This window comes from Zingiber officinale, chromosome 2B (assembly GCF_018446385.1).
Source record: "Zingiber officinale cultivar Zhangliang chromosome 2B, Zo_v1.1, whole genome shotgun sequence".
In the NCBI taxonomy this organism is placed as follows: Eukaryota; Viridiplantae; Streptophyta; class Magnoliopsida; order Zingiberales; family Zingiberaceae; genus Zingiber; species Zingiber officinale.
This window is the reverse complement of record NC_055989.1, coordinates 124,214,168-124,225,251: the sequence shown is the minus strand read 5'-3', so window position 1 is coordinate 124,225,251 and position 11,084 is coordinate 124,214,168. Positions and strand designations below refer to the sequence as shown.

Here is an 11,084-nt window from a genome sequence, read left to right as displayed (position 1 = left end):
CACTTCGTCTTCCATACAAGCCACGCTCTCCCTGCGCAGGCGCAGCCCATGGACTACGAGAAGATCCGCAAGGCGCAGGTAACAAATTAAGCTACTTTTCTTGGCTTTTATACGATTCTTTCATATAATTCGGTGATTTTTTGTTGATCTGTCTGTGACTGCAGATTGGAATGCTTTCTCCAACTAAACTGAGGATGAAACTGATGGGTTCTAGAAATAGTTCAAGTAAAGGAGGGATACACTCACTGAAGAACGAGGATTTGGGATATGCAAGGAACCGCTTACTCTCCACTACAGAGAGCTCTAAGGATTCGAATGATCTTGGAATCGTTCATCAATCGCAGACAAATGCAAGTGCTGAAAGTGTTCATCATCGAGTTCTCTGCAGCATTAACCTGAGCACAATGAATCCAACAAGAGATTCTGATGAAGGCGGCAGCTTACGCAACACCACCGGCTTCGACGTGGCCTCTGGCTTCGAGTTTCATCACACTGATAGAACAAGGCAACAGTCTCTTGGTCTCTTTGATAGGCATGCTCCGTCGAAATGGAATGATGCAGAGAAATGGATAATAAATCGGCAAAGAACAGACTCAAATGTCAAAGAGAAACTTGCTTCAATGAGCCAGTACCCTACAAAGCAAACAAGTCCTGCACAACAGATGATCGATACAAGTTCTATGACAGTGGAACACAGACCTTCAGTCAAGCAGCCTTTGGAAAGTGGAAGGAATGTCAAATTCACCCAAGATGTTGACACTGTGCTTTCCGGTTGGAAATCTGCAAGTGATCTAATGAGAAGGGTTACTGGTGAGCCAATAGGTATGCTCACTCTCCATATTAACATTACTGTTTTAGCTCGCTCAATTGTTTGTCAATTGTTCTTGTTGTTAGATCATAGTCTAGCTTGTAGATGAGAACTATAGAAATTGGGTTCAATACTTGTTAACTATCGAGATCGTGCAGCTGTTTCAACTCTTCAGACGGTGTCGATGAGGAACATGGGTACAGAAATGACTCCAGTCCCTACTCCTCTCCAATCAGTAACTCCAAATGGGAGTTCCATTTGTTCTTTGTCGTCATCCCCAAGACGACCAGGAGCAGCAGAACCATTGTCTACTGATATGAACACAAAGAGCACTGAAGGAGATTCAGAAAATAGAGGTGGCAAAGATAAATTGACTGAAGCACAAACGCGTTTGAATATCAGAAGAGAAATAGAAGCTCTTGGCATCAAACTAGGCAAGATGAGCATAGCTTCCTGGGCTAGCAAAGAGGTAGAACAATTTTGTTCCTCACCAAAAACCTTTGACATCGGCAAGGCAAAAGGGGAATATGAAGACTCTGCTACAGCATGGGAGGAAGCTGAGAACACTAAATACTTAGCCAGGTATACCTATTTAATCTTTGAACAATGTTAGCTTCCACTATATAAAGAACAAGATTTTGGATTTGAACTTAGGTCTGTATATCAAGTGAGAAAGAAATTTTGTTTGTTTGTTTGTTTGTTCTTCAGATGTAAAAGTGAACATGTCAAGATCCAAGCATGGGAGACTCACCAGAAGGCAAAAATAGAAGCTAAAATGAAGAATGCTGAGGTATGATTCCTGAATGTAGAATCATATAAATTCAAAAAACATGGAAGCAGCATGAAATGTGCTTGAGAACAAATCATGTTATAGTTTATGGAGAAGCATATCATATTATCAGCTAATACAGACTTGGGATACATATAAATTCTGTTAAGTTATAGTATTGAATCCTTGGCCTCGAAACAAGGCTTCGAATTGTACTTCTGTAGTTCAATCATGTTACATGACACAGAGCTTTGATCATATTCTCACAATAGTTTATGGAGAAGCATATCATATTATCAGCTAATACAGACTTGGGATACATATGAATTCTGTTAAGTTATAGTATTGAATCCTTGGCCTCGAAACAAGGCTTCGAATTGTACTTCTGTAGTTCAATCATGTTACATGACACAGAGCTTTGATCATATTCTCACAAACAATACAACAGGCTAAAGCAGAACGAGTAATGGCTTGTGCCAAAAAGAAGATGACGGAAAAGCTCGTTACGACACAACAGCAAGTGGAACAAAAGAAAGCAGCAGTGAAAGCCCAGATGAACAAGCAAGCTGAGGAGATTTCCCGTAGAGCAAAGCATATACGGCAAACAGGTCAAATGCCTTCAACCCATTACTTGAGCTGTTGTGGATATCTCTAGATTCATTCATGGTGAATGTGGAGAACTAGCTTCAGTCTAGGGTTGTGGGAATTTTCATCTCCTTAGCACTGCCCTTCTTTCGATATGCTAGTCTAGTCATCATTGTCATCTTTCCCTATACTAATAGTGCATCTTCAGTATGATACTTGCCATTGGCTTGTTCTTTGATATAGAATATAAATATGGGAATAGTTTCAAATATCATAAGTTTCATCCTCCTGGAATCAAACCTTCTCCTGATCTCATGAATGATCATGTGTAACAATTTGTATTTTGTTCATTCTTCATCAGTGGGTATTCTGGAAACAACCTTTTGTAAAAAATAGGATAAGGTTGCATACAATAGATACTTCCTCGGAACCTCTCATGGCGAGAGTTTCGTGCACTGGGTTACCCTTCATCAATGGGTATAGTTTGGCATGAATATTGCTCTTAAATTAGCTGAAAGTTGTAGAAATGAAGGAATAAAAGCACCAAAATATAAGTGTTCACACGTTGACCTCTGGCAAAAATCTAAAGGGGCTATGGCGTCGGATATGATAGCGATTATCCTGCGGGCGGATTAACAAGAAGGGAGATTGGAGGAGAGACCAAGAAGAGAGAACACCAAAAATAAAGAGAAACTTGTCAGGTTTACCAAAAAAAGAAATATTATTCACTATGGAGGAGTAATTTCATAACAACTGTAAAGTGCTTATATACACTCTAGAGCCTAGAACTAAGAAAAGAAAAGAAATCCTAATATATGACCCTCAATTCCTATCTTGTAAAGAAATGAAGAAAGCTTTATCATAAAAGGAAATTTCTTAACAAAAATCCTAACAGAAAGTAATTAACAAAGCATGATAACCCATAAATATTAGAAATACCATAAAATACTATAAAAATGGAAATTACTAAAAATAACAAAATTTCTCCGAAAAGGGCCTAAATGGTGGAATTTGGACCCGAAATTTGGTGGTTACAGTTCAGTAACAATGTAAATTTTAAAATTCCGCACGCGTGACGGTCGACAGAGGCTGATTCCAAGTTTCGAGTCAAGAGTCGATCCTTTAAAATTTGGGTTGATCCTACATCAAGTTACAAATAAGTCATTAAAAGATTTATACAAAGAAGGATTTGCATGCATGAGATTAGATATTGTCTATCATTTTTAGCATCTCTTTTTTCTGACAGTGAAATAACTATCATTTTCAGCAACTCTTTTTACTCTCTCTTTTCTCTGAAATAATTCTCAACATCTATCATTTTCAGCATCTTAATCTCCTCTAGATACTTCTCCCTTCTCAGATTAAGTGATTAGAATCCTAATCTCACTTATAACTTCAACATTGTTAACTCCATTAATTGCTATTCGATGAGATTTGTTATTGTCAGTTGCTTCCAGCATCTATTTTCTCTTGGAGTAAAATAATCTAAACTCTTAATCTCATCTTTGTTTGCAACACCAATGAAAGAAAATTAGGAATAAAATTTCATGGTGTTTTTAACCAATTCTGAAAACTTAAGAATTGCATGGTATCTTTTTCTCCAAGAAGAAGACTAACTTTGTTGATGACTCTGCAGATGGCAACTTGAATTTGAAATCTGATAACATATTGGATGAAATAGCCGAAATGTAGTGTTTCAGTCATAGTTTGTAAAATTGCGATCCTGCATCATAGGATCGTAGGATCATACGATCTAGAAGCAAAAAATCAATCTTGAATTGTGTAGAATTTATTTTTGTAGTTGAATCATAGCAAGATTGGTAGGATCGGAACATGATCGATAGGATCGGAACATGATCAGTAGGATTGGGATAGAATCAGAGTAGGATCGGTAGAAGCTTTGAGAGCAGTGTTTGTAAAATTGCAATCCTGGATCGTAGGATCGCACAATCCTATGATCCGAAAGTACAAATTGATCCTGAATCATGTAGAATCAATTTTTACAGTAGGATTGGAGCAAGATCGGTAGAATCGGAACAGGAACAATAGGATCATAACAGAATCAGAGCAGGATCGGTGGAAACTTTGAGGGGTCATAAATTTTGACTCAGATTAAACCACGAGACTTATAATATATTAACAAACCCAGCTCAAGGCATAGGCCATTAAGGCCTATGCCTAGGGGCCCAATTTTATTAGGGTCCATTATTATTTTAAAAAATAAATAGATTTCATTTAGATTTTGCTCCAGATTTAGCTTGCTTCGATTTTCATTCTAGTGCTTTTTAGATTTTGCTGGCTTTCAATCCAACGATTTTGCTTCAGATTTTGCTGGCTTCCAATGCAACGATTTTGCTTCAGATTTTGCTGGCTTCCAATGCAACGATTTTGCTTCAGCTTTTGCTCCTTTCAATTTCCATAGTGCTCTTCGATTAATTACAATGGCAACTACATTTAATTACATATTAATTATAATTATTATATTCTCTAGTCCTAAAATCATATCTAGAGCTACAAAATAACTATATAAAAAAAATGATTAACCAGGCTGTGTAACGTCGAGCTTGGGGTGATCGGCCCGACCCCACGGAAGTTTCCCACCGGCGGCTAGGATAAATCAAGAAGCGTTCGCAGCTGGCAGCCCAGAAGTCCAACATCCTTTAGTTGTGCGCCCCATTTGGAAGAAAAATTCTTGCAAATTCGCCATAGCTAATACTCGAATTGCGGATATCTGGGTGACAACCTGGATGCCCTATCACTGCACCATAGCCCCGAGGGCGCAAAATAACTATATAAGACCTTACACCTAATGTCTTTTTTTTTCATCTCATTTTGTAATTAGTTGATCATCTACTCATTCTCTCATTAGTGCTCTATGTATTTTTTGTCCTCCTTCATTGGTCCTCTAAGAAGACATTCTTCTCCTATCTCATTCGGTAATATTTTTTTTTCGCTCTTTTCTTTTCCTCAAAATATTTATTATTATTTTGTATAAATGATAAATTATAGAAGGAATGAACTATGAACCCAAATATAGATTATTAGCAATTGTATGAGAATTTTCTTATATATTTGTGTCGGTAATAGTCGAACTTTGAAATGTCATCAAATTAAAATTACATGTCATGAATTTTTTAAATATGATTTATTAAAAAAATGTTAAATCCGTCGTTGTTAGTCCCAGGTCTGAATAAAAAAATAAAGAAAAAATTAATTTAAAAAAAAATATAATTAAAGGCGTAAATATTTTTTGGCCTAGGGCCTCGTGGAACTTTGAGACGACCCTATATATTAAATCAAAACTTGTTTATAAATCTATAATTAATTTCAATATTTATCCTTAACTTTCGAGTTTCAAATCCAAAAAATATCATTTAAAACTTTTTCAAAGACCCTGAAGATTTTGTCTTTTTTTTTTATTATTTTTTTGTCTTTTCCAAGTTAGAGTTAGGGGTTTGAGATTATTTAAATATATATTTAATTATTTTTGAGTTAGTTTTTATCAATAATATTCTGTCTTTTTTTTTTTTCCCAAAATAACAAGTTTTTGTATGTCTATTGTTTAGTATTCTACGGAATCAAAAGGTCTTTAGAAGATTATTTATGGAGTTAATATTCAAATTAAATGATTCAATAGTTTCTGCTATGTAGTTTTTTGGAATTGTCAATATAATCTAATGATATGACTAAATCCGAACACTCTTTTCTACTTTTGTGTTATGATTCCATAGAATTTTTTATTGGATGGGAATAAATGAACCGTCCAATTTTCATTTATTTATTTTTTTTGCTTTATTTTATTCAATTTGTATTTATATAAAATACTATATATATATATTATATATAGTTATATATACTATATATAGTATAGCGAATATAGCGAAAGGAGATATAGGATTCTGTCAGTTCGGGCAGTGATTGGTCCAGCATAACGAAAAAGGGTGTAAAAACTCACTTAATTTCTTTTCTTCTTCACTCATTAATTTTAATTTAAAACTCGTTGCTTCCTTCGTTGTTCTATGTACGTTGGGTGCTTTGTGGGCCTTTAAATGGGATCATCTTATAAACCAAGAGAGCATTTTTTTTAGATTTAATTGATTATTATTATTGTATTAATAAAAAATTTATATTATTTCATTTTATGATATGAAAATATAAATATTATTGAGTGTGAGAATGATAGTTAAATTACTAGTTAATTTAAATTTATATACGTAGTCATACAATATGAGGTGTTGAGTATAAATGATTGCATATATATGTAAAATTAGCAATCTATTTATATGTAAATGAGTTTTTTTAGATATTTTTTCTAATTATTAATCATGTATCATACAATTTTAAGGGTTTTTGGTGTTTGTATTCAAATCAAAGGATTCAATAACTTTCAATATGTTAGCTACTTTGTTGACTTTTAAATTGAGTTATTTTATAAACCAAGAGAACATTCTTAATGTTAAATGTTATTATTATTATTATTAGAAATTCTATACTCTTTTATTTTTCATAAAATATAAATATTATTAAATATTATTGTACTTAAATGTAATTAAATTATTAGTTAATTTAAATTTATACTAATAAGAGCATCACACTAGCTTCTCTATCCAAAATACATAATTTAGGGTAAAAAAAAAATTTATTAAATTTAGATATCCACTTTTTACTATATCATATATTAGTTTCCCTATTTTCTCTCTCTCCGTGTTTAGAGAACGAAACTCATTTCCTAAATTTAGAGAAATACTATTCATAAATATAAAATTTTAAAAATGTATAAGATAGCTAATGCAAGATTTTTAGCTATCTTATTCAAAATTTATAGTAAAATTTTTAAATAGGATAATTGATATGGATGTTCTAATGGTATTATTTGAGGAGCGACCACAATGACCTTTTTAGATATTTTTTCTAATTATTAATCACGTATCATAAAATTTTAAGGATTTTTAGTAGAATTGTACGATTCTACGATCCAATCTCAATCAATCTGATCCTAATCCCATTGATTCTAGTATGATTTCAATAAATCATTAAAATTTAATACCATTCAGCTCAAAGTTCAAAATCATCCACTACAATAGTTGAGATGCATACTATCACAAGAAGCCATTGAAGCCCTATCGTTTTCTCCTCCTGCTGCCCTGCCAATGAGGGCATTGGCACATCAACATGCCCCTCCTTTCACGTGAATTCAGCGACAGTCTTTTCTTCCTTTTCTTTCTCTCTCTTTCCAGATCAGCAACAGTTTTGGATGATGATCAAGTGACAAAACTCCACTTTTTATTAAAGTTTGGATGATGATCAAGTGACAAAACTCCACTTTTTATTAAAGTTTGGATAAGGTTTGATACATTCCCTGTTTATCAGGGAATTAAGTTCTCAACCTTCAGCATTTGGATTTAAGTGAATCATGCTAGATGCTGTTTTATGAAAATAATAACTAATTTGCGGGTCGCATGACCCCACATGCAAACAGTCACTCTATTAATTCAAATCTTCATTATTTATCTTTTTTCCATATCGTATAGGGTAATCCAAAGACCCCGGAGGAAGACTTTTGCTGGTACGAATAATAACTAATTATTTTTCGATATTTTGAACATTCTCTTTGTTAATTCTGTCAACACAAAGTCTGAAGCATATTTATCAATATTATCAAATAATTTTATTTTCCTCTTCTTTTCATTATTCAAAAAAAAAAAAAATCCTCCCTCTTTTTGGCTTCTTTAGGGCTGGGAGGTCAGATCATTTGGTCCAGAATCTTTTAAATCAAAGGAGGCCCTGCATGTTCATTGATGGGATGAACTGAATCCTACCTATTTAACAGGTAGGGTACAGTCCACTCATCCAATGAATATACAAGGATCCAAAATTAATCCAGGGATCTTAGACCAGAGGATCTCTACCCATTGACTAGAGGCTTATTTCAGACACAAACCCTCCATTCCCAAACTAATCCTTCTCTTTTTAGCCGCTTCTTTTTGTTTATTAGTGTAAATTGCAATGGCATTTTAGTAATAAGATTCACTTTGATGTGCTTTTAGGTATCCCTCATCCTTATAAAGATTCTCCCCCTTGCTTGCAATACGAACTCGAGTTTGCAAGTCCGTGACATGGCCGGAGTGAGGTTTGCTTCATTCTTTGTCGATATGGCATCGAGCTCTCCTCGATCGCCAAAGGTCTCATTCTCGGCGGTGGCACCATGGCGGTGCATAAGTAGCATTCAACGAAGCTTGATTCGTTCGACTACACTCGATACCATTGTCGAGGAAGAGAATTTGGATTCAAAAGAGTTCACCTCCTCTCATCTTGTTGCCTTGACCACATCTACTTCGAAGGCTGTATTCCCTTTGCAATCCAAAGGTCTAGTGATGTTGCTTGTCATTTTAGCATGGTCATTGAGATACTACATGTAAATGGTGTCGAATGAGCTTCTCCCTTATGTTTTTGTTGCTTACATGATAATTTTATCCTTTTGTCACAAACTTTTTAATATTTTGCATAATATTTTATAGTTTTTTTATCTTTTAATTTTGTAATAAAAACACAAGTCAATTTTAATAACATTAACCAGTGCTATTAATTACTTTTTTTTTATATTAAACGTGATGTTTTATTAATTACATAATTACTTAGTTGAATATACATAACTATGTTAGATTAGAATTGATTTATGGCTAAATGTTTATTTATTTATATTACTTAGCAATTGAGTATGTCATTATTTATTTATGTTAGAGAGATGTATCTTGTTTAGGGCTGTAATGGAAAAAAAAAATATTATCTATAAATTTTTTACTTAACCCAACAGATATATTATCATTTGATATTCCCAAATTTATGATAAAAATATCTCTAAATCAAATAAAAAATTCTCTAAAATCTAGACTAAACAATTGCTAAATTATAAATGAAAATATAATTGAGAAGGGAGTAATTAATGACGTCATGCGTGATGCGAGTCGTCCTTGGCCACGGCAGCATTAGTGTAGCCAATCCCCCGCCGCCTGGTGGGAAACACCAGGAACACCAGCGTCGACAGGACGCCGGCGCCCAGCGGCAAGTTCACGAGCAGCTCCATCTCGCTCCTCCCCGCCGCCGGGAACAAGCACCCCTGTATCATGCCGTCGCTGAACGCCACCGTCATGAACACCAGCACCGCCAAGAACGCGTGCACGTAGTCCGTCGCCCGCAGCCAGTACGGCTTCAAGTCGCCGAACACTTGGTCCCGCGCGCCGTCGTCGCCGTCGTAGTTGAAGACGTAGAAGCCGCCCCGGGTGGCGAGGCCGTAGTACTGCCGCCCGTCGCGGCCGGTGAAGCTGTCGGTGAGGGAGAATAAGGCGGCCGAGGCAGCGCAGAGGGCGATGAGGGCGAGGGTGAGGGTCCTGCTCGTGGCGTCGCAGGTGCCGCGGTTGGAGAAGGAGGGCGCGAGGGCCTGGAAGGCGAAGACAGTGCCGGTGGGCAGAAGTTGGGCAAGGTTTGCCACCGTCGCCAGCGTCTTGTTGCTCGCCGGCGCCGCAGACAAGGTGGCGGCGCTCTTGGTTTCTACCTGGATTATGGTCGAAGGAGAAGAAGCCGCCATGGTTAATTATGGATATGTTATGCGTCCTATGTAGTTTGTTGGTTCTTAAATACGATTTTTTTACGGGCGTAGACGTTGTCGATTTTTAGAAACTGATGATTTAAAATTTATCTCATTATATATCTAACGTCTATATATCTATATTTATCTATTTTCATATTCATAGAGGCGAGGGTTAAGTTAAAATAGCGGACCTATTTTTTTATGTTTTTAGGCACTAATTGTCCAGATCAAATCTTCTGTCCCCAAATTTCTCTGTCCTCGTGTCCCATGCCGATCGGACGGACCAGATTACATCTCAAGACATCATGACATTTTTAAAATGTGTGCAGTATTCTCGTGATGTGTAAAGCATCCTTGAGATATAATCTGATCCGTCCGATCGACAAGGGGACACGGAAACAGAGAAATTTAGGGACAAAGGATTTGATCTCCTAATTGTCACACTAATCTCCACAGCCGGCACTTCAATAAATACAAGTGAATTTTGACTAAATATTAATTTATAATAGAAAACAAAAATTGTAAGACCTTTTATAATAATTTTAACTAAAAAAAAGTACCACTTTAACATCATGATTTAAATTCTAAAAAAGAGTTTTTTTTCTTAGAGATATCAAAAAAATCATTTAGATTTTAGTTCGATTAAATATTTTTATGTAGTTTATAATATTTTTAAATATACATCAAATTTTCACTGCGTCTAGAATAAAAAATGACTACTGGCTGAGATTAGTGAGTGTGTGAACTTCATAGTTGACAAGTAAGATCACACGCGCTTTGAATAATAGGAAATGTTGAACAAGAAAAGCACAAATTCCAACTAGTTTATTTGACCATTTTTCAATTTATTTCTTTTCATATTTCTTCTTCTTAGGAATAATTTTTTTTTTTTTTTGAGTAGAAATTTTGTTGGGAAGGAGAAGAAAACAAAACCTTTCATCATCGTTTGATGCTTCCTGTTGGTTTCTGGTTATCTTCTTCCCCAAGTCTAAAATTTTAATAGAGGTCTGATGTGATGACACGTTGAGGATTGCATGCCTCAGGAAATCTTGTGTACGTTGCGTTGACTTACCGTTAGTCAAGAGGAAATCAGAATTTATAATTGTATAATATATAATTAACACACTACGTAGATTTTACAAGGACCAATGGTAATAGATTCTAACTCGAAGAGTTTCTTAGTCAGAACCGCGTGAGGAAAATTCAAAACCACGTGGATCTATATTCTTCTAAGGTTTAAAACTTTGATATTTTTTAAATCCGTAGAGCTCTATAAATTCATTGGTTCTGTTTATCATTCAGTATCATTATTCTAGATTGTATAATAAATTTAT

At 35.1% G+C, this 11,084-nt stretch overlaps 2 protein-coding genes across 2 annotated transcripts; one reads left to right on the top strand and one right to left on the bottom strand.

The window, feature by feature from the left end:
* Positions 1-2,536, top strand: LOC122049511. Its single transcript, XM_042610884.1, has 5 exons — positions 1-78; positions 165-822; positions 967-1,390; positions 1,517-1,598; positions 2,026-2,536. Exons 1-5 carry the CDS (start codon positions 49-51, stop codon positions 2,230-2,232), a joined length of 1,401 nt encoding a protein of 466 aa, XP_042466818.1. The 5' UTR covers positions 1-48; the 3' UTR covers positions 2,233-2,536.
* A 6,394-nt stretch (positions 2,537-8,930) lies between these two features.
* On the bottom strand, positions 8,931-9,781 carry LOC122049510 (protein DMP3-like). The gene has a single exon (XM_042610883.1). The coding sequence runs from the start codon at positions 9,745-9,747 to the stop codon at positions 9,112-9,114; it is 636 nt and encodes a 211-aa protein (XP_042466817.1). The 5' UTR covers positions 9,748-9,781; the 3' UTR covers positions 8,931-9,111.
* Positions 9,782-11,084: the final 1,303 nt, after the last annotated feature.

Excerpts from the sequence above, each read along its gene's own strand:
- LOC122049511 (XM_042610884.1), top strand. The coding sequence starts at position 49 with ATGGACTACGAGAAGATCCGCAAGGCGCAG. Across the intron at positions 79-164 it reads AGAAGATCCGCAAGGCGCAG|ATTGGAATGCTTTCTCCAAC; the intron begins GTAACAAATTAA and ends CTGTGACTGCAG. Across the intron at positions 823-966 it reads GGTTACTGGTGAGCCAATAG|CTGTTTCAACTCTTCAGACG; the intron begins GTATGCTCACTC and ends GAGATCGTGCAG.
- LOC122049510 (XM_042610883.1), bottom strand. The coding sequence starts at position 9,747 with ATGGCGGCTTCTTCTCCTTCGACCATAATCCAGGTAGAAACCAAGAGC.